General features: G+C 38.3%; 4 protein-coding genes across 7 annotated transcripts; 2 read left to right on the top strand and 2 right to left on the bottom strand.

Annotated features, from left to right (window-relative positions):
• Nucleotides 1-349: 349 nt before the first annotated feature.
• On the top strand, nucleotides 350-6,515 carry smcr8a (Smith-Magenis syndrome chromosome region, candidate 8a). Of its 2 annotated transcripts, XM_051713955.1 has the most exons (3): nucleotides 350-536; nucleotides 661-2,963; nucleotides 3,148-6,515. In XM_051713955.1, the coding sequence occupies exons 2-3, from the start codon at nucleotides 790-792 to the stop codon at nucleotides 3,596-3,598; spliced, it is 2,625 nt and encodes an 874-aa protein (XP_051569915.1). In that variant the 5' UTR covers nucleotides 350-536; nucleotides 661-789; the 3' UTR covers nucleotides 3,599-6,515. The 2 variants fall into 2 exon arrangements, with proteins under 2 accessions (XP_051569915.1, XP_051569914.1); XM_051713954.1 differs by having other exon boundaries at nucleotides 350-2,963.
• A 155-nt stretch (nucleotides 6,516-6,670) lies between these two features.
• LOC127450141 (serine hydroxymethyltransferase, cytosolic-like) lies at nucleotides 6,671-14,894 on the bottom strand. The gene is made up of 12 exons (XM_051713956.1): nucleotides 14,767-14,894; nucleotides 12,837-12,935; nucleotides 12,541-12,686; nucleotides 12,252-12,367; nucleotides 11,983-12,143; nucleotides 11,476-11,557; nucleotides 10,425-10,637; nucleotides 10,233-10,346; nucleotides 9,363-9,485; nucleotides 7,825-7,941; nucleotides 7,572-7,682; nucleotides 6,671-7,202 (listed from the first exon to the last, which is right to left on the bottom strand). Exons 2-12 carry the CDS (start codon nucleotides 12,921-12,923, stop codon nucleotides 7,030-7,032), a joined length of 1,443 nt encoding a protein of 480 aa, XP_051569916.1. The 5' UTR covers nucleotides 12,924-12,935; nucleotides 14,767-14,894; the 3' UTR covers nucleotides 6,671-7,029.
• A 397-nt stretch (nucleotides 14,895-15,291) lies between these two features.
• Nucleotides 15,292-19,802, bottom strand: pdap1b (pdgfa associated protein 1b). 3 transcript variants are annotated; one of them, XM_051713962.1, is made up of 6 exons: nucleotides 19,143-19,802; nucleotides 18,895-18,986; nucleotides 16,746-16,841; nucleotides 16,235-16,353; nucleotides 15,906-16,057; nucleotides 15,292-15,823 (listed from the first exon to the last, which is right to left on the bottom strand). In XM_051713962.1, exons 2-6 carry the CDS (start codon nucleotides 18,958-18,960, stop codon nucleotides 15,759-15,761), a joined length of 498 nt encoding a protein of 165 aa, XP_051569922.1. In that variant the 5' UTR covers nucleotides 18,961-18,986; nucleotides 19,143-19,802; the 3' UTR covers nucleotides 15,292-15,758. The 3 variants fall into 3 exon arrangements, with proteins under 3 accessions (XP_051569922.1, XP_051569921.1, XP_051569920.1); XM_051713961.1 differs by having other exon boundaries at nucleotides 19,289-19,802; XM_051713960.1 differs by having other exon boundaries at nucleotides 18,895-19,802.
• A 16-nt stretch (nucleotides 19,803-19,818) lies between these two features.
• Nucleotides 19,819-22,056, top strand: LOC127450144 (protein BUD31 homolog). The gene is made up of 4 exons (XM_051713963.1): nucleotides 19,819-20,025; nucleotides 20,249-20,371; nucleotides 21,512-21,678; nucleotides 21,831-22,056. Exons 1-4 carry the CDS (start codon nucleotides 19,932-19,934, stop codon nucleotides 21,879-21,881), a joined length of 435 nt encoding a protein of 144 aa, XP_051569923.1. The 5' UTR covers nucleotides 19,819-19,931; the 3' UTR covers nucleotides 21,882-22,056.
• Nucleotides 22,057-22,227: the final 171 nt, after the last annotated feature.

Below are 22,227 nucleotides of genomic sequence, written 5' to 3'. Positions count from 1 at the left end.
TGCGTCAGCGTGATTGGCTGTGCAGTTCTCAATGAAATGTAATAAATAAATTGTAAAAATTAATTAAAACACTAACATTATTTGCGGCGATAAAAGAAAGGTTTACAATGGTTGTCATACGATTCGAATAAGAAGTCATTTTCCTTCTGGAACGCATCATAACAAACACACCGGCTGTGTCACAAACCCTAGTGAGCTGCCTACCTAGACAACATTGTCGGTCATCAAATGCGCGTGCAGTGTTTTGAACATCAAAGCGCTCCTCAGCTGAGCTGGAACGCTCAAAGATGCCCTAAAATGTTATCTAGGTAGACAGCTCACTAGGGTTTGAGATACAGCCACTTCCTCGTCAGAACAGTCACATGGGAAGGTTACGATCGTTTAAATATGGCTGCTGTTAGAGGATGTCAATGTATTGTGCAGCCGGAGTACATTGTTACAGCTGTGTCACCGCTTATTTATGGTATATAGATGTCCGGTTATAAATAGGTTTGCATCAGCAGCGGTCATCGACAGATGCATCAGATTTATGGCAGGTAAGAGAGCATCAGGCTGGAGAGCATCGGATTCAAGCTCATGTACAGTGTATCAGATCGTGATTTGGCTGAGCGCTTGAGGAACCAGTCCTGCTGCATTGACAGATTTGATTTGTGCTTTCAGATCTATATAATAACAACAGTGATCTGTCTATGAGAGATGAGTATTATGTCTTCATTGGTGGAGGTACTGAGCATCGTATTAGGTACTGTTGGATATTTCTGCTGATATCTGTTCAGATACTGCGAGAACATGATTGGCTCACCAGATTTGGTGGCTTTTACCAAAGAAGACGACTTTGGGGATTCGTTCTCAGATCCATGGTCGCTTCCAGAGGAGTTTACTGTGCCCTTGTTTACCCATGCTGCCAATGCAAATCCCTGGACGAAGACATCCTATGCTAAATTCTCTAAAGATTTCATACTCATCTCTGAGTTTTCAGAGCAGGTGGGTCCACAGCCATTACTCACTATTCCCAATGATCCCAAAGTGTGTGGGACATTTGACCTTAACTACTTCTCCCTCCGCATTATGTCTGTGGACTACCAGGCTTCTTTTGTTGGACACCCTCCTGGTAGCAACTACCCGAAGCTCAATTTTGTGGAGGACTCAAAAGTCGTCCTTGGTGATTCCAAGGAAGGTGCGTTCGCCTACGTCCATCATCTGACCCTGTATGATTTAGAGGCCCGTGGGTTCGTACGCCCCTTTTGCATGGCCTACATTTCAGCAGATGAGAGGAAGATCATGCAGCAGTTCCAAGAGCTATCATCGGAATTCTCCAAGGCTTCAGAGTGTCTCAAATCAGGAAACAGGAAGGCTTTTGCGAACGAACTGGTGAAGAAACTGAAAGACTTGGAGTACACCAGATCGGTGCTGCACAAAGAGACCGAGCTGCAGAAAATGAACAATGGATGTTATTCCACACAAGCCATTGAGAAGGCGAATGAACTGGCGAATGTGGAGAAGTCCATCTATGAGCATAAAGATCTGCTGGGGCAAATCACATCTTACCCTTCTAGGAAAAAGAAAGACATGGATTTTGTGCAATGTGAGGTGGAGAAACCAGCAGACATGAGTGTATTCGATGATGGTGATACACTTAATAGTAATCGTCTCGAAAACGCAGATAAGACTGTGGAGGCAGAAAGTGATAGGCCTTCTAGAAAGTCTTCATACACCCCTCAGCTTATTAAGGCTAAATCTGCAAAGTGCTTTGATAAACGTTTGAAAACGCTCGAAGAGCTCTGCGATACACATTTTTTCCAACAAACTCTAGAGCAACTAAACTTAATTGAGAAGTCATTCCGAGGAGATCTCTGCTTGATTTACACTAGCCAGATTGACGGAGCTCTTCTGAACAAACAGAGAGTGACTAGTTTTCTCTTTGAATCAGAACGAGGTTGGGATGAAGAAGGACTCCCAAAAAGTTTCAATACAAGTACAAACAACCCTCCAGTCCCAATTCTGAACTTATCTGGCAAGCCACTCAGTCTTGTTTCCTACATCACCTGTGATGACATGGATCATATGAAGCCGGGTGTGGAAATAATGGAAGGGCCTCCCGAGTCTAGTACATCTGACATCACGCAAGAAACCTCTGAGGCGGCTGATACAGAGACCAAAGGGAGTTTTAGTAGCGACAAGAGCATTGAGGCGCTTGTAGGTGTGAGTCCTTCCAGTCTGCAGCCAAATTACTTTGAAGGCCTTGAACGAAAGAGTAAGGTGTCCATTGCTGCTTCATCTGAGGACCAAAACGTGACTAGCTCTGTTGCAGTTCCACATGGGACATCAGATGGGAGTTCTTCAGAGGTGTTTGGAACTAAAAATCTCATCCCAATGGACACGGCATGCTGTATTGGGCAGGAGGGTTTTATTTACGAGGAACCGTTGCCAGAGCTTGCACAGGAATGTTGTGGGGACACAGTGGTGAACCAAGAACCCTTGTCCCTTCTTCAAGGAGATTCTACTTTACAGATGGACTACATCCTAGAAGAGTCAGCCCCCAATATGGGATTGCATTTTTCTGAGCTAAACACTAGTGCTCTCTCCGAAGAGGTAGCAAGAATTACCATTGAAGATGCCTCCGATTCTACCAGTTATATGAGTGCCTCCACCAGTTCTGATAGAGCAGCTTCTCCGTTCACCTACGGCAGTGTGTTAACGATGAAGCAGAAGAAGAAGGCTGGTCATAGTACTCTAAGATTCATCAGGCAATATCCATTCGCTCAGCAAGCCATTTTTTGCCTTCTGAGCGGCCGAACACTAATCATTCTTGGGGTGGATGAGGGCACAGTGAGGAAGCTGGTCAATGCTTTGTTCATTTTTGTGCCCAACCTGGGCAAGTATGGCGAAACTGTCCAGCCGTGGCTGTCAACGCCATTTCAGCTTACTGACCTGCAGAGATGGAAACTCATTGGATTGCAGAGGTATGTTGCAAGAGGTTGACCTGTTGAGGTGACGATTGTGTTTGTGCACATCTGTTTGTCAAGTCGATCGATAATTCAGTAGCATAGTTTGAGCCACAACCACATTTTGCTGGCAATGCTTTAAACTCAATACAAACCAAAAGTGCAGAGTGTTCAATTTTGATGCTTCCTCTCTTTTTTTCAGAGCTGCCTCCCCTGCGGGATCCAGCATACTCCACTCTTTGAATCGATACAGCCGTTACATAAGCATTTTGGATTGTGACAACAAGACCCTGCAATGTCCATCATACAAAGGAATGCTAATGAGCCATATGGCAGACCACAGGACTCAAATTAAGCGTGGCAGCACCTACTTCCTCCATGTTCAGTGTATGTTGACTCAGCTCACAGCCAAGGCCTTCCTTTACACGTTCTGTCACCACATTCACCTTCCCATGGACATCAACGACCAGGGCTCGGTCACGTCGCGGAGGACTAATTTCTTGTCACAGCTCGGTTACACTGTGGAAGAGAGTAAAATCGTCCAGTACCTGAGTGAGCTTATCAAGCAACATTACATTCAGGGGCCCTTGAAGGGGGTCAACCAATCATTCTTCTTTTTTAACTACACCACCAGCTATTTGTACAAAATCTGAATGTGTCCATTTGATTTACAGTGTCTGTTTCATGTTCAAGAAATAGTTCACCCAAAAATCAAAAATAAATCTGTAATTATTTACTCACCCTAATGTCACCTCAAACCTGTACGACTTAGTTTATTCTGTGGAACACAAAATGATTTTTTATTTATTTTTATAAGTCTTTCTTTATAGGGTTTACTTTCCATATGATAAGTTAATAGTGACTCTGGTCTGTCAAGCTCGAAAAAAAAAAAAAAAAAACACACCATAAAACCACAGTAGATATGACTCCTGCAGAATATTCCAAGTGTTCTGAAGCCAATATTATAATTTTGTTTATTTTGTTTTTTTTTTTCTCCCCAATTTGGAATGCCCAATTCGCAATGCGCTCTAAGTCCTTGTGGTGGCATAGTGACTCGCCTCAATCCGGTTGGCGGAGGATGAATCTCAGTTGCCTCTGTCAATCCGCATATCTTATCACTTACTCACGTTGTTGAGTGCTTTGCTGCGGCAACATAGTGCGTGTGGAGGTTTCACGCTATTCTCAGTGACATCCACACACAATTCACCAAGTGCCCCACCGAGAGCGAGAACCACACATTATAGCGACCATGAGGAGGTTACCCCATGTGACTCTACCCTCCCTTGGGACCGGGCCAATTTGGTTGCTTAGTTGACCTGACTGGAGTCACTCAGCCTGCCCTGGATTTGAACTCGTGACTCCAGGGGTGAAAGTCAGCGTCTTTACTTGCTGAGCTACCCACGCCCCCAACATGATAATTTTTTTGTAATTAACTAAATTTAAGTTGTTATTCACTCTCAAATCATATTAATAAAGCACTAAAATCAAATAAGGCTGCTACGCCGATAAATAGTTAAAACCTTGTTAGTTCCCAATATGTCTCGTGACCAAACGTGCAACATCACAACATGCCGTTCGGTCACAAGATGCAATTAGAACTAGTGAGGTGAATTTATGGTCCTTTCTCGAGCTTGACAAACCGGAGTCATCATTCACTTACAGTTTGATGAGTGAACCCCTTGAAGACGTTTTTAAAAATGTATCCTTTGATTTCCATATAAGACAAAAAGTAATACAAGTTTGGAGTGACATTAGGGTGTGTGAATAATGTCTGTTTTCATTTTTGGGAGAAAAGTTCCTCTTATTATGACTCTAATTCCCATGAACCTGGGCTAAAATCAGGAGACCAGATGTATTGAATGTAATTTTCATTTGCTTTTTTTATGTGTGTGAATATTCCCATGCCATTCTGAGAAGCGGAGGGTTGAACGTCCGGCGTTACTAATTTGGTCTTGATTATTTGTTTAGTGTAGTGGTTACACATTTAAAGTTATTGCCAAATGGACGTGGTCAGCTCTTTTTTTAAATAACAAATGCAAGCACAAGTCATACATAGTTGAAATGAGGGCATACAAAACATTTTGTTTTGCATTTAAACAATGAGATGCAAACTCCCCCATATAATGAAAGTGAATGGTGACTGAGGCTAACATTCTGATGAACATTTCCTCTTTAAAGGCTTGTTTTCATGACACAATTGGCCTATTTTCTATTTACATGCATAGACACAACAGCAGGAGGAGAGTCCCATCATGATTTCATTAATCTGATCCTGGTAGCCTGTTTAAATATTAACATTGCTCTTCTTATGCCTTCATAAGAGATGCAATGTTGCTGCATGAAAATCACAAGCATATTTTGTAAAACATGTTCTCCTCAATATGCTGTCATTTACATTGCCCAACAGCCTTTATGAAACTGTGCCATTAGAATTAGGTCGTTTTCTATGTGTTGAAATGGTCAACAATTTAATGTTAATTGATGAATTGGTCAATGATGTTGGCCTTTTTATACTTTCATTTGTGGCTTGTGAAGTAATTAAACTAAATTATTACTATAGGGAAAACCTGCAAATCATCCTAATCTTTCTTCTTTTTCGGTCCTTTCTACTGGAAATTTATGTCTGATGTAAGAAAGTCAAAGATGAATTTGATAAAAACAAAGGCCGTGGTTAATTGTATGAATAACAGTTCACAAGAGATTGAGATTTTAAACAAAAATGAGTTTTCAACTGCCCTGTGTTTCAATGTAATTATGTGGTAAGGTGAAAGAATGTACTGCATGTAAAATGTTATGTCGTGGAGATCTGTTACACAACCATCTGCATGTTTGAAGAGCACGAAACTTTAATGGAGGCAAAAATCTGGTGCCATTTATAGACACTTCCATTGTATTTCATGTGTTGTATCATTCTGCTTTTCTAGATATTTAAAAGTGATATAAATTGTTGTGTCTGAGTTGTGTGCAAGCAATGTCAGCATGAGTGTTTGTATGGATGGATTAGCACTTCATTCTAATGGCTGTTGCAGTGATTGTGAAACAAATGACTCACAAATGGTGGCTGTTGCCAAAGAACATTGCCTGGAATTGTTATTCCCACTACTGCATGATCGCAGTTGCAATCCAAAATTACAGCTCTTCTGACTGCCACCAGTGTTTCATCGGAAGTGTGTCTTAAAATCCTGCTGCTTTAGTTACCCAGTAATTATTGGCCTTTGTAACGATTCGTCAGTGAGATAACTGCATTTTAATGCGTGGTCTGTTGAATGTAAATTGAGAAAAAGCCATACCGAAATATGCACATTATCTTCTAAGGTTATTTTCCCCCCCGCTGTTTTAACACATTTTATTTGCTGTGTTTGTCCAAATCATACACTTTTGTTGCTACTTAACACAAATCTATTCTAAGACAGTATTGTGAGCTTGTATGGAAGTAAGGTGAGATGTAATCTTTATTCTAAAATATTTCTGAATGTTGAGTCAAGTCAATTTTGAGGTTCATCTGTGCTTTGAGTTGCTGCCCACTGTGAAATCACTCTACCATCAGTTTCATTAAATTATTTGATTTAATGCTGTGTGGTGCCATTTACTTGTAACACAATTTGTGACATTCTGTCTTCACCAAGCACTTGAATGTATTATGAAGATAGCTGAAAGACACATGATTTGTCTTTTAAAATTGTAACTTGTTACAGTAAACTATCAAGAAAAATGTCCTCAATATGTTCACATTTACAGTATTTATAGCTTTATTTGCACTTTAATGTGTTGTTGCAGTTGGATATTTTTCTGTTGGTCTTATCTGGAGAGCATTTCAGTGTTCACTATTTGCAACCACAGAAAACAGGTAAAGATCAAAAGTAACTGAGGAGCAAACGCTAACAGAGTAATGCTTTTATAAAACAATCATTGGTGATATCCAAGACAGATAGTTCATGTGGATGATGACAAATAAATGGGAAATCATCACATCAATGTGCATTATAACAGGAATAGACTGTTACGCTGCATTTACACCTCAGTGCCCATCAAAAGAGAAGTAATAGCCTATTTCAGGAACACCAAAAAGTCAGATGGATAATAATTATAACTCTGGCAACCCCGGCATTGGGAATTTTCCAGCAAAGGCTTCCACCTCCTCTCGGATGTCTTTGATTTTCAGTTGATACTTCTCATTTTGAGCCAGTTCATCCTTAAACTCCTTCAAAGTAGCTTTTGGGTTCATGTTTCTTTGCATCTCCAATGTCAACTCAATGCCTAAGGGCAGACACACAAATACTGTCAATCTCTGCGCTAGGTTTTTACAATGTATAACATCCTTCAAAAGGAATAGTTCACCCAAAAATGGCAATTCTTTCATTTATATTGAAAAGGTCTGTTTCTCACCCAAAACCCATTGCATCACTACAGAAGATATGGACTAAACTTATGCCCTTTTTGAAGCTTGAAAGTTTTGCATCGCATTGACTATGGAGAAACATCATATCTATCAAAACTATCTGTGTTCCAAAGAAGAAAGAAAAGTCATACGAGTTTGAGATGGCATGAGGGTGAGTAAATGAGAAAATTATCATTTTTGGGTGAACTATTCCTTTGGTGTTATATTAGAGCATAATATGAACTCACTCTGATGAATGAACTCGCCAACCTTGCGGAAATCATCCTCCAAAAGCCCTCGGGATGTAAGAGCCGGAGACCCTAAACGAAGGCCACTGGGGCGCAAGGCACTTTTATCACCTTCAAACGTAGTTTGGGGGAAAAATATATTAGAGAAAAAGATAAATGTTTATCTGTCCATGTCAGTAATTTAATACATCAAAACACACTGTACAAGAATGGGGCAGTTACAGTACTATTATTAATTATTTCTAAAAGGCACCTGGGCATGTATTCTTGTTGCAGGCGATGGCACAAGCCTCCAACACCTTCTCGGCCCTCCCTCCATCAGTTCCATTTGGACGCAGATCGACCAAGATGAGATGATTATCAGAGCCGCCTGAAAACAAAAGGACAACAGATAAACATAGCAGATCTTCTGTATCCAAAGGTGCATCTTTATCACCCTCATCTAAAGGCTTTATAAGCCCTATTTGGACGGGACTAGTTTTCCCTGAGGAGGTTAGGGAAATTGTGTTTCACAGACGGACTTTGTGATTTTAATCCCATCTGAATCTGACAAGTCTGCGTTTTTCTCACACAACCTCCGTAAAAATTTCAGAGCAAAATACCTACTGTTCTTCTGCTAACTCAAGGGACCTCTGAGAAATCTAATCCCGTCCGAATGTGAACGTCTCTGATTGCTGATGTTGAATTTGAACAAAGCTTCTCCTCATGTATTTTAATTTTTTGGGATTTTTCCCCTTTTTCACCCAATTTTGAACGCCCAATTCCCAGTGCGTCCTCGTGGTAACGTAGTGATTCGCCTCAATCCGGGTGGCGGAAGACAAATCCCAGTTGCCTCCGCGTCTGAGACCATCAACCCGCGCATCGTATCACTTGGCTTGAGCGCGTTGCCACGGAGACATAGCGCGTGTGGAGGCTTCACGCCATCCACCGCAGCATCAGCGCACAACTCACCACGTGCCCCACTGAGAACAAACCACATTATAGCGACCACGAGGAGGTTACCCCATGTGACTCTACCCTCCCTAGCAACCGGGCCAATTTGGTTGCTTAGGAGACCTGGCTGGAGTCACTCAGCATGCCCTGGGACTCAAACTAGCGAACTCCAGGGGTGGTAGCCAGCGTCTTTTACCACTGAGCCACCCAGGCCCTCTCCTCATGTATTTTGACCAAATTAAGATTGTATTTATGCGTGAAAATCTTCTGCCTGCTGCGCGCTTTTCAATATGAACGTATCATGCCGATTTTTTGCCATCTGACGAAAAAATACGAAAAAAAACAAAAAACAAATCAACAACGCATGTCAAAATCGCAGAAACTGCTAAGACTGGCCACTGTAATATCAGAGTCAGGCAAGACATTCAACTTTATTTCTCAGCTCAATCACGTAATGTTAATAATTATAGAATTCAAAGAGAAGTCTTGTTTATTTCACTTCTATACACTCATGTGACGTTAATTTTAATAGGGGTTTTATAATAAGCTAAAATCAATAAATTAAATATTTAAAATGATAAGTAATTTTACATTTAAACAGATTAAGTTTAAAACATCTAGAAAACAGGCACTCCCACCTCGGTAATAAACATGGTGATCTTAGTCATATCCGAATCAGTACATGATATCACAGAAGTCAGGTAATGATAATTGGAACTCAAACATTGTTTTTTTTTTTTTTTCTGTCCGAGTAGGGCTTTACACACATACCTCTATACAATTCTTTTATGTAAAGACATACACATTTTGTAAACCTTTGTGATATGCATATTTTTCTAAATCTTCACTGAAACTCACCTGTAACAACCTTGTAGCCTTTTTCCATAAGGGTGGCTGCTAAAGCTCTGCAATTTGCCAGAACTTGCATTTGATAGGTCTTGAACTCTGGAGTCAGAGCCTGCTTCAAAGCAACAGCAACTCCTGCGCACCACATGCAAAAGAAATCCGATACAAGGTAGAGCTAAATATTTGGTCATTACAGTATTTGAACATCATATTTAGACCTACTTTCAGACACCCTATCAAGAAAAGTAAAGCATTTTTTCTAAGTAATATACAGTGGGGTTCAAACCACATGTGAGAATGCTTCAATTTTACATTTTTGTTTAATTCTATTACAAATTATCTTATCAGTATTGCAATATGGTTGAAAAATTAAGATGAATTTATGTCCCTCTTTTGCTTTCATGACAGCATGTACACGAGCTGGCATGGATGATTTGAGAATGTTTTTTTTATACCAATGAGAATCTTGTGAGCTTCAAAGCAAGCAACGAAACACAAATGTGCACAGAGCGCGAGCAAGACGTTGCATGTATATTTGCTAGGTTTAAATGGTTTAAACACCAAAATCGCCAATGGTTTCTTAAACTAGTCTTTACGTACATGCACCAAGCACAGTAAATGCAACCACGTCATTATGTCAATGTACTTGGAAACATTTACCCCCCCAATATCGGCCCAATACAGCTACTATCGAGTAGAATCGGTGCATCTCCATCTTAAATACTTCTTGTTCATTTTACATTATACCATAAGTCAAATATACTAAAAGGTTCTGTTTATTTCCAGGTTTAAATTAGATTCTGATTTCAATGTGGACTCTTGAACCCAGTGCACATATCTGACAACTTAATAGACTGTTATCAGATGGTTAACAGATCCTACCAGCAATGGCATGGTTGTGTGGGCCGCCTTGAAGTCCAGGAAACACTGCCTGGTTTATCAGACTCTCAAGGTTGTACAAGGTCTCCTTCCCTTTTGCATCAACACTGCGAACTCCTACAAGTCAAGAGTGTGAAATGACATTGTTATCAAGGGAATATATTTAAAGGGTAATAATGAGGGTAATAAATTCACCTTTTCTGAAGAAAATGACTCCTGCTCTGCAGCCCCTGAGGGTCTTGTGGGTAGTGGTGGAAACAACATCGCAGTGTTCAAATGGAGAAGGAACCACTCCTGCTGCAACCAGACCACTAATGTGAGCCATGTCTGCCAGAAGATAGGCCCCATTCTCGTTGGCTATCTTCCTCAGACGACTATAGTCCAGGTTACGGGAATAGCAACTGGTGCCTTAATAGTGATGCATGGAAATATTATAGGTTAAGTCCATCCTAGGGCTGTGAATTAATAATATTTTTAAAAAAACGAATTAATGGTAATCACAAAGTTTTTTGCGATTAATTGCAATTGAATTACTTTCTTCAGCAGAACACAAAGATTTTTTTTAAAATATCTCAGCACTGTAGGGCCACACAATGCAAGTGAATGGTGACCAAAATTTTGAAGCTCCAAAAAGCAAATAAAGGCATCATAAAAGTAAACCAGACGACTCCAGTGGTTAAATCCATATCTCTAGAAGCGATATTATAGGTGTATGTGAGAGACATCAATATTAAAGTACTTTTTTACTATAAATCTCCACTTTCACTTTCTTCTTTTGCTTTTTGGCGAGTTGCGTTTTTCGTGCATATCGCCACCTACTGGTTGGGCTTGTCAAAGGTGGAGATTGATAGTAAAAAATGACTTAAATATTGATTTGCTTCTAATGTGTGTGTGTGTGTGTGTATATATATATTATATATATATAAACATTAAAATATAATCATTAATATATTTACTTTATACTTCATCTCAAAGAACTTGCAAGTAATTTGTTAGTTATTTAAATATGTACACTTTAAAATATTCAGTTTTTGCAGACAGATTTTACAGGTGTAAATATATATATATATATATATAAATAAATAATCAACTGACTTAAACTAATTCTAATTTTGTAATATTTAAGGTAAAAATTCAAAATTAATTTCTTAGCCCTGTTGTACATACGTATATTGTGGTACAACACTTTCAAAAGCTTTCCTAATACTTTAATAAACACAATGTGCAACAACGAAACAGTGCTGACCAGCAATTATAAGTCTGGGGTGGAAGAGCCGAGCATTTTCCTCAAGTCTGTCATAATCAATGTATCCAGTTTCTGGGTTGACCTGGACAAATATAATGCACATGCATTAGAAATGGTAGTATCAATAACAGGTATGATTAAACTGGCTTATCAATAATATTTATCATTAGAAACTGTGATGGGTTGTTGCTATGTGGTTGCTAATGTGTTCTGAGTGTTTTTAGCTTGTTGTTATGTAGTTGCTAGGGAGTCATTGCTTACTGGTCTAAGTCTATTTCAGATTTTTTTCACCGGTTTTATCATCCAGCAGGCGAAAATCTAAGTTTGATCACTTAGAAAAGTAACAGCACACCTCTCCTCAACATGCCTGACACATTCATATTCATAGGGACAAATTACATGCTTAAGTTTAATACTTGAGATTAGGGGGTTGTTTAAATCACTACAAGTGTATGAGCAATAGCAATGGTGATGCTTGCCTTAGGAAGCACCTATAATTAGGTTTACCTTATAAGGCATAGACTCAAAAAAAATGGAAGTGGCTGAGATTTTCTTTTTGTCAGTCATGAAGCCGTGGGTGAGATGGCCTCCATCGGGCAGGTCAAGGCCCATGATCCGTCCATGAGGTTCCACTATGGCTGTGTATACAGCAAAGTTCGCAGGTGACCCTGAGAGAAACAAAACAATATTTAATATCTGTGTTGAGTTAATGTTTTACACCAGTTACGTCATCTCTTAAAACAACAACAGCCAGTGACACTGAGAAACAAACCTACCAGAGTACGGTTGTACATTAACTCCCCATTTATTAGGGTCAAGCCCGTAAGCTTTCAAAGCTCTTTCCTGACACAAACGCTCTAATTCGTCTACATGCTCTGTGCCTCCATAATACCTATAAAAAATAAAATTAAAAAAAAAAAAGGCATTCAAAGTTTGGCAGCTTGAATAGAACATTTTAACGAACGGATTGAAAAAAGTATATTTTAAAAGCTACTTATTGGCAAGACAAAAACAACAGAAAAAGACCAATTTACAGTATGTGCAATGTGATTGCACAATAATCACCTCTGTCCAGGATAACCCTCAGAGTACTTGTTATTCATGCAGGAGCCCAGTGCTTCCAAAACTGCTCGACTGGTGAAGTTCTCAGAGGCAATGAGCTCTAATCCATACGTCTGCCTCTTCTTCTCCTTTTTTATAATGTCAAATACCTGTATTGAAAATAAAATAACACTGTAAACAAACTTTACAATACTGAACTATAAACAGATTAGAGTCTAGGCCACAATTTGACAGTCTGGCTATATTGACCCCAGTGTCACTCAGTGGCTCACTGCAGCATTTACAATAGTTCTGGTTACCTCGGGATCATTTGTGCTCAGAGGTTCCAGCATCATCTTGTTGTGAGAGTCCCATGTACCATTATGATGGCCATTGACTTGAGCCATAGTTGTTGATCTCTAGAGGAAAAAATGTTGTGGTTAAACTGAGAGAAAGCTCTTGCAATCAAAGCATTACAGTTATGAAGGACCAAAGTACTCAAGGTTTAACAAATCAATAAGTGAGTCAAATTTTTGGGAAAAGTCCATTATGAAACACTTCCAACAGGGTCATTTGGATAATTGTCGAAATAAAGTTTCAATAATTATGAAAAAACTAATTGTTATTCTGAAAATACAAAATTACAGTACTGGCTTTAGACAACTTGAACTAGGTACATTTTATGGATTTTTTCATGATTTACATAACTGATCTATTTTATCATTGAATTTTTAGTTTGTTTTTTGTTGCCATGATAGAACATATTTCATAAATTTATATTAATTTTTTACTTCATACTTTCATTCATATTTCTATATTTATAATTGTATATTTTAAGCATTTCTCTCATAACATTATTTATGCATTTGTATTGTAACTGCTGTGTAAACGCATTTATGCCTGCTCCGAACATTAACGGAATAGTTCACCCAAAAATTCTCATTTACTCACCCTCATGCCATCCCAGATGTGTATGACTTTCTTCTGCAGAACACAAATATTTTTAGAAGAGCATCTCAGCTCTGTAGGTCCTCACAATGCAAGTGAATGGTGACCAAAATTTTGAAGCTCCAAAAAGCAGATAAAGGCAGCATAAAAGTAATCCAGACAACTCCAGTGGTTAAATCCATATCTTCAGAAGTGAAATGATAGGTGTGTGAGAGAGACGTCAATATTCAAGTCTTTTTTAACTATAAATCACCACATTCACTTTCTTTTTTTGCTTTTTGGCGAGTTGCGTTTTTGTGCATATCGTCACCTACTGGTTGGGGCTGGTCAAAGGTGGAGATTGATAGTAAAAAAGGACTTAAATATGCATTCGTTTCTCTCCCACACCTATCATATATTTTCTGAAGACATGGATTAAACCACTGGAGTCTTATGGATGAATTTTATGCTGCCTTTATGTGCTTTTTGGAGGTTCAAAGTTTTGGTCAACATTCACTTGCATCTACAAAGCTGAGATGTTTGTGTTCAGCAGAAGAATGACGGTCTACACGTCTGGGATGGCATATGGGTGAGAATTTTTATTTTGGGGTGAACAAACCCTTACAACTGTCTGTGTAAATAAATACAGCTTCTGTGCCACCTTTGAAGTGCAAAGATGATAAATGACTAACAAAGAGTTTGGAAACTTCTTCAACTTTTACTTGTTACAAATGACAGAAACAAAATCGTCAAATGACAGAAACAAATCGTCAAACACTCAAATGTAATGTTTTGTTGTTCTATATGTTGCTCTAATGTTCTATTGATGTTCTTGCTCAGGTCAGAGTGTCAGTCAAATTATGCAACTGCAGCTGCTGCCAGACTGGCCACGCGACAGATTACGAAACATAACTTTGAGGATGTTTTATTCGCGTTTTGTTGAGAAATAGAGGGATACATTTAGCTACGTTAAGTCCACAGTGATAGACAGATAGATAAACCGGAACTTCTGTCTGTAAGGTAACACTTTTACCCGCGAAATGCTGCTAAATCATAACAAGTATATTTAGCTAAGTGTGGCTCAGGGACAAATGATTAATATATAAAAACACAGACGTTGTTTCTTTGACAAGGCGAATTTTATAAAGCAATTTACACGAGCCGATTTGCAGTACAACAGTGCGAGTTCATGTTCATCTGCCAAGAATAAGGAGCACATGTGCAGTCACACGGTCTTGATTTGTTCCACTACATCCAACAGCTTTAAGGTACCTACGCTTCAAATATATACGTGATATACAATGGAAATGTTATGACACTTACCTTTACAACTGGGATTAACGGTGCTTCCTGATTAATTTTTAGATTTATGCAATCTGGATTTCCTCGTGCCAAAAGTCCGCGAAATGTGGAGACCAATGAGCGCGCTGAGCGGCGTGGCCTGTGGATCTCCTCCCACTCTCATCCTGAGACCCATCAAAAGTTTTTGTTAATATCTCTAAGATCATTCATGCCACTGTCCTCAGTCTTGAGGACATCCTGGGCCCCATACACGTTGTCATACAAATTTAATAATAATAATATGATTTAAATACAATTTAAAAAAAAAATTGCAATTTGTTTCTTATGCACTAAACACTTAAATTATATATATATATATATTCTGAATGCCAAAACTTTTCTTTGCTGATCTCAGAAGAGTTTTGTTGTATTCTCAGTACTACATATAACATCTACAATGCTACAACTTTAACAATTTCCTAACAGATCTGCAGAAGGGCTTTAAAAAGACAATTGAGATAAAAAAATAAAAAAATAAAAAAACATTTTTACAACATGATACACATATTTTTCTGTAAAAAGTTATGAAATTTTTATTGGCATTATGTTATCCTTTACATCATTTCAAGAAGAGAATCACATCATTCTACAATATCCCAGGTCCTTTACAACAGAGGACAGATAATGACGTCTTTATTTTTTACAATAATTCTTTAATTAAAATCCACTCAGTTGCATCTGTCAATATGTTAATATATTAATAAATATGTCTATATTTCTAGTATCATCGAGTGAAAGCAAGCATTATGAGTTAGCCACTTTGGTGAAAGCATCAGGGCTCTCACAAAGGCATTGCCTGCTTTCAGGGTTAATTTATTCTGAAATATTCCTCATCAACGGAACATTGTGTTATAAATGTCTTACATAGCATAACACATCTTCAAGCTTTTTTTCCCCCCAAAAATAATATTGTCAATATAACTGTATACTGTCCACAAATGCATCAAAGCCTTTAAGAATCCACTACGTCTGCATTATTTGAGAGACATCGTATGTATTCCTTTAGCTGCTGCTGCTGCTTCATGTGCTGCTTCTTTTGCTGTGATGACAAAGAACAAAACATGAATAAATGTGCACACATCACATAAGTTCTGTGACATTCCAGAAATCTTCTGATTTACCTTTACGTTCCTCTTCTTTTTTCCGCGCAGCCTCCTCACGTTGCTTTTTAATAATGGCAAGCCGAGCGAGATCTGCTTTAGCTTGATCTGTCTTGCCTGCTAAATGCATTTTCATATACCTCTCCTTGGCTTTTTGCTTTTCAATCTCTTCTCTGAAAGAGAAGTGAGAAGGAAATGGCATGTTGTTTTTGTGTTATAATTGAAAGAAGTTGCCTTAAAGATTATGTTACGTATTAATGTAGAAACATTTCACCTTTAGTGATATGCCCTACTGTAAGTGGTTCAGAGATAATTGCTTCATTGGCTTCACTCAACCCAGTGTCTTTTACCTTTCTCTTCTGGAAAGCTGTCTGGGTCCCTCAAGTTCTAACTCTGTGACTTTCTTTGTTTTCTGGGCAGCACGATTAGGATTTTCAATCTCTATCAAGCCCTCAATACCCTTCCTTTTCTGTGACAAAATGGAGAAAACAAGTAAATATCAGTTTGTTTCCAGAATTCACACATCAGCTCCTTCTGAAAGTGTTTGTAGTGAGTTGTAATGATACTGCCACTGCTGAATCATCACCAGTACATTATCATCCATCAGAGCCGTGACTAGTATGACATTCAACTTATATAATGCCGACATTCCAAACGCAGTGATTGATAGACACATCAAAGAGTAATCTACTACTCCAATAAGATTTCACATTAATTAGACTGAGCAAGAGTGTGTCTGATACTTGCAAATACAACTTAATGTCTCCTTCCTTGCCACAGTAGGCTCTGATGAATATATCTCCAGATGGACTGATCTGCAGACACATGGGCAATCCTAAATCATTCTGAGCTAAGACTTGCCTGAGACCCGTCGTCATCACTGTCCTCTGAACCTGATGCCGTCAGTTTGTCTTCGCTTTGGTTGTCGTTCACTGACGCACCTTCTTCATCTTCAGTCTATGATGTAGAAAAAGAAAGATTACTATGTTGAGTTTCAGATTTGACATGGCTTTATTTTACTGCTTTCAGAAAGGCTTCTGCAGCCAATTTGACTTGCAGATGGGTAGTCTGAGGTGTCTTGATGATAGTAAGAAGAGAATCTCTGTTTATACACCATTAAGCCCTGTAGAAAATGTGGTTATCTTATGTTGTTGACATGACAAGTGGCCGTCCAATATGGGCTTTCCAGTGGCCAATGCCGGTACCAATATCTAGAGAGCAGGGTGGCCGATAGCAGATATATACTGTACAACCCCAATTCTGAAAAAATTGGGACAGTGTGGAAAATGCTAATTTAAAAAAAAGGGATTTGTAAATTCTACTCATCCTGTGCTATATTGAGAGCACTACAACAACACATTATATGATGTTATATCTTGTGAATTTAATATATATTTTTTAAATAAACACTCATTTCAAATCAGATGATTGCAACACACTCCAAAGTCGAGTTTTTACACACTTTATTAAACATATGGGCACTGAGGACACGAATTTGTTAAGTTTAGCAAGTGGAATTTCCCCCATTTATCCATTACGCAGGTCTTCAGCTGCACTGTTTTAGGGGGCCTCTGTTGCCGTATGGTGTGCTTCATAATGCGCCACACATTCTCAACTGGAGACAGGTCAGGACTGCAAGCAGGCCAATCTAGCACCTACACTCTCTGCTTACACAGCCATGCACTTGTAATCCGGGCAGAATGTGGTTTTGCATGTCCTGCTGGAAAATGCAGGGATGTTCCTGGAAAATATGGCGTCTGGATGGCAATATATGTTACTCCAAAATTTTTACATATCTTTCTGTAATAATGGTGCTCTCCCAGATGTGCATGTTACCCATGCAATGGGCACTAACACACCCCCATACCATGACAGACAATGGTTTTTGGAGCTGACGCTAATAACAGCTTGGACGGTCCTCTTTGGTCCAAAGAAAACGACAGGTGTTTTTCCAAAAACTATTTTAAATGTGGACTTGTCGCCGGACCACAAAACACAGTTCCACAGTTCTACTTTCCATCTAAGATGAGACTGAGCCCAGAGAAGTCGACGGCTCTTCTGGACAGTGTTGATGTATGGCTTCTGCTTTGCATAGTAAAGCCTTAACGAGAATGCGGGTGCTAGATTGGCCTGCCTGCAGTCCTGACCTGTCTCCAATTGAGAATGTGTGGCACATTATAAAATGCAAAATACGACAATGAAGGCCCCGTACAACTGTGCAGCTGAAGACCTGTATAATGGATGAGGGAAAATTCCACAGTGTTATTAGAAAAAATGGTGATGTTACACAGTGGTAAACACTTGACTGTCCCAACTTTTTTGGAGTGAGTTGTAATCATCTGATTTCAAATGAATATATGTGTGTGTGTGTGTGTGTGTGTATATATATTCAATTTGCACGGTAAAACATGAAATAATGCGTTGTTGTAGTGCTTTCAATATTACACGGGCTGAATAGAATTGAGCATTTTTCATGCGGTTCCAACTTTACGTAAAACTATTTAATGACAGTAAATGAGAGGTATGCAAAACTGCTGAAATTAAACATTTATTTAACACACTATCTTATTAAAATTCACTGAAAATATGTATTTTTTTTAAGTACATTGTTTATTGTCCATTGGCAAGGCTTCAGTATATTTTGGAACTGACACAAGATGGAAGTAACATTTATAAATGAACCAAGCAGACATGGTTATAATCTCAAAATGGTTAAATATACTCAATAAATCTTAATATGGCTGATATATTGGTCTACCACTATACATTACACCTATTAAATTGAAGTTTTACTATTTTGGAATTGTTCTTTTATTCTACCATGCTCAGAACTAAGAACTAAGCTCTGCTTCTGCATAAGGAGTAAAGGAACTGCCGTGTTTTGCCTTCATGTCCTAATAGATGTAATATGTTTATTAAAATGATAAGACTTGCTTTCTCTCAACCTCTTTATTGATATGTTCTCTGGGCCAGCACATTACTATCTGTGATGACAGTGTAAGTAATTTACCTTCTTTCGTTCTTTTTCTGCTTTCATTTGAGCATCTATTTCTTCAGGACTTGTGTAGGTTCTCATCCGACCTTTATGGCCACCTTTTTTTCCTAGAAACAAAACAAAAAGCATGTGAGATTAATTTCAAAAATGCAAAAATGTTTGTTCTCTGTTTACAGAATGCTTAAGTTTCAAATTAGTAAAATACATGTTATGCATAATTTCAATATCATGCAGTCATAACAGATTATGAAAACAGTGTGTACACAAACACATGTCAGGATTCCATCTGCCAACCCAAGAGTGACGTGTGCTGCTGCTGACTCAACGTGGTCAATCAGTGTGATCATTGTTGATCAGCTCTCTGTGACAGTTATATGTCTGACACAGAGATATCAGACAGATATCTTACCTCCTTTGGGCATGATGACAATTTAACCTGATTTGATATAAAAATGATCGACTCAAACACACTCCAGACTACCAGACACCACTTAAGGAAAAAGCTGTCAGTAGAGTTCTGATTTCAGGTTGCCACACTTCACCACAGTCTCCGTATCCAGGTCTCTCAGTTCAGAGGGATCGTAATCAGTTGTACGTGGTTTTAATTGACTCGCGCACCACAAAGTAAATAAAACAAATGTCAAATTCTACGACACGGCAGGTAAAGTCATCGATTAGCATGCAGCCAGCTGGTCTGTGTTCCTATATTTACATTCAGGCACACCGCCACACACCTAGCCTGATGCAATATGCTAGTACAGAAAACAACACCGTAGTCCCACTTTAAAGGAGATTTATGAATCTTGTGAGGATTTCATTGCAATCCATTGTTTTTAGCAACTGAATGTCAATCAATTCTGACGTCGACAATAATGATGTAAGTCCACGACTCATATAAATGAACAAAGACAGCTTGTTGACATGACACATTTTGTGACGATTCACAAGGACCTTTGCAGTGACGTCATCAACTAGCGACAAAATACACGTAGGTTCCGAAAGCGGCATCTCAATAACTGAGGCGATCTTTTAATTTTATCGGCAGTCAAACAATGCCTAAAGTGAAAAGGAGTAGAAAACCACCACCAGATGGTTGGGAGCTGATAGAGCCAACGCTTGACGAATTGGATCAGAAAATGCGTGAAGGTTCGTTCAACAGTTTACAAACTAGCCAGAATGCTAACTAACCACTCCTTTATTTTGAACTATTTATTCATCATATTGAACTGTAATGACATGAAACAGTAATATCCACTTAGACTTGTTTATTTAAAGTGTTTTATTGTTAAAGTCGCATACGACATCATTAATTGATTCACTGTTTACTCGTTTTATGTTCATATGAAGTGCGTTATATTGTGGTTCACAGCTGAAACAGAGCCTCATGAGGGCAAACGTAAAGTGGAGTCTCTATGGTCAATCTTCAGACTCCATCACCAACGCAGCCGTTACATTTTCGACCTGTTCTACAAAAGAAAGGCCATCAGTCGAGGTATGCTGATATTACAGATTTTACATTTGTTAACCTTCCTATTCTGTTTGGTCATTTTTGACAGAAATCAGTTTTCACAAGACTTAGTGACTTGTCCTGAATATTTCGGAATTTACAAAACCATTTGGACTTGTTTCGATAAGTCTAAGTGGTCGTAAAACAAAAAGCTACTCCTTTGCTGTTTGCGGTCAAAATTATTTGACCAAAGGAAATTAATGGGAAAGACTAAAATGCAGGGCAAGATTGTATTTATTTGTCTAATACAGTATATAAATCAGCCACAATGCAGAAAAAACACACAAAGAAATGAAGAGACTATAAAACATGCAGAGTGCAAAACATAGATCCCCCCCCCACACACACGCACACACACAAATTACTTTTTGTGCATGTTTTTTATTTTATCAAATGAAATATTATAAAATATAATATTCATTTACTTTAAGTTATTACATTTTATTGTTTGAAATAAATGACTGGGAACAAAATGATTATTTTATGTCTTTGTAATACCAGGTCAGGTTTGACTGTAAACGTAATGTGACATTATTGCAAAAACTGACACTTCTAAACAGCTAAACAACTACAACAAAAAAGCTTAACTTTGAGTAACTAGTTTAATAATGTCTAAATACGGTATACTGTATATCTAAATGCATAACTTGTGATAAAATTTAGAATTATTGCACGGTAGGCGGCTGCATAGAACACTGCATCATCTACTGGCTATAATTGTCATTTCGTTGTCATATTATTTGTTTTGTTTTTCACCAGATTGCAGCAATCTGCAATCAATACATGACACATTCTCATATTTTAGTCATGTTTCAAATGATAGAAGTTTAGGTTTTTACTTTAGTGAAGTTGCATAAATGAGCTAATTTGCATATGCAAATAAATGGTGAAATCAAAAAATTTATATGTAAATAAGATCTTAAAAAAAAAACGTAAAATTCCAAAAGAAGTGCATAATTGTATTGTTTTTACTTCAAGGAAGAAGAAATGTTATCATTACCTGGACAGTGTCTGGTCAAAAATGACCGTGAACAGCAAAGTGAGCAAGCAGCCCTACTTGATCAGAATAGGAGGGTTAAAATTGATTTGCAATGCTAGTTTTTAATGTTAAGTTTTGTTTCCTAGAGCTTTACGAGTATTGCATCAAAGAAGGATATGCAGACAAGAATCTCATCGCCAAATGGAAGAAACAGGGCTATGAAAATCTGTGCTGTCTGCGTTGCATTCAGACGCGTGACACAAATTTTGGAACAAACTGCATATGCAGAGTGCCCAAGAGCAAGCTTGAAGTGGTAAGTTATGTCCAACCTGCCAGTTATTCAGAGAGCATTGCAGTTACATTTTGGAGATTGTATATTTTAAATTTCTTTATTATTGTACACATATTTACAAGGCCTTAAAAGTCATTAATTGTTGCTTTGTTCTTAATTTGTTATTTTTTTAGGGTCGTATCATTGAATGCACTCACTGTGGATGCAGAGGATGCTCTGGATAAGTCAGGAAGGAAACAACTTTTGCATTCTATTGGAACATTAGGGCTTTGTACTTTTAAATATCCTTAATGGATTGTGATTACCTTGTCAGATGTGTGGTGAAACCATATTGTGTATTAATTATTGTTTGTGTATCTTTGATTTTTATTGTTTTTTATTAAAGTTCTGTATCTTGATCATGCTGTGTCATAGTGTCTTACCTCAGTTATGTTAAGCATGTGGCTTACAAAAAAAATGTCTGATATAGTTCATGTGTTGGTGAAAAGGAGGCAGGACAAGTATTTATATCCAATTTCCCTTCACCCCAATCAACCATAAGCACTTTTCACACACACAAGTATCCTTCTG

The sequence above is a fragment of the Myxocyprinus asiaticus genome, chromosome 13 (genome assembly GCF_019703515.2).
Source record: "Myxocyprinus asiaticus isolate MX2 ecotype Aquarium Trade chromosome 13, UBuf_Myxa_2, whole genome shotgun sequence".
Lineage (NCBI taxonomy): Eukaryota > Metazoa > Chordata > Actinopteri > Cypriniformes > Catostomidae > Myxocyprinus > Myxocyprinus asiaticus.
The sequence above is the reverse complement of the archived record's forward strand: the minus strand, read 5'-3'. Positions and strand labels throughout refer to the sequence as shown.

Excerpts from the sequence above, each read along its gene's own strand:
- smcr8a (XM_051713955.1), top strand. The coding sequence starts at position 790 with ATGATTGGCTCACCAGATTTGGTGGCTTTTACCAAAGAAGACGACTTT. Across the intron at positions 2,964-3,147 it reads AAACTCATTGGATTGCAGAG|AGCTGCCTCCCCTGCGGGAT; the intron begins GTATGTTGCAAG and ends TCTTTTTTTCAG.
- LOC127450141 (XM_051713956.1), bottom strand. The coding sequence starts at position 12,923 with ATGGCTCAAGTCAATGGCCATCATAATGGTACATGGGACTCTCACAAC. Across the intron at positions 10,347-10,424 it reads AGTCATTTTCTTCAGAAAAG|GAGTTCGCAGTGTTGATGCA; the intron begins GTGAATTTATTA and ends CTTGACTTGTAG. Across the intron at positions 7,942-9,362 it reads AGGCTACAAGGTTGTTACAG|GCGGCTCTGATAATCATCTC; the intron begins GTGAGTTTCAGT and ends TTTTGTTTTCAG.
- pdap1b (XM_051713960.1), bottom strand. The coding sequence starts at position 19,008 with ATGCTTTTTGTTTTGTTTCTAGGAAAAAAAGGTGGCCATAAAGGTCGG. Across the intron at positions 16,354-16,745 it reads GTGATGACGACGGGTCTCAG|AAAAGGAAGGGTATTGAGGG; the intron begins GCAAGTCTTAGC and ends ATTTTGTCACAG. Across the intron at positions 15,824-15,905 it reads AAAAGAAGAGGAACGTAAAG|CAAAAGAAGCAGCACATGAA; the intron begins GTAAATCAGAAG and ends TTGTCATCACAG.
- LOC127450144 (XM_051713963.1), top strand. The coding sequence starts at position 19,932 with ATGCCTAAAGTGAAAAGGAGTAGAAAACCACCACCAGATGGTTGGGAG. Across the intron at positions 20,026-20,248 it reads GGATCAGAAAATGCGTGAAG|CTGAAACAGAGCCTCATGAG; the intron begins GTTCGTTCAACA and ends TGTGGTTCACAG. Across the intron at positions 20,372-21,511 it reads AAGAAAGGCCATCAGTCGAG|AGCTTTACGAGTATTGCATC; the intron begins GTATGCTGATAT and ends TTTGTTTCCTAG.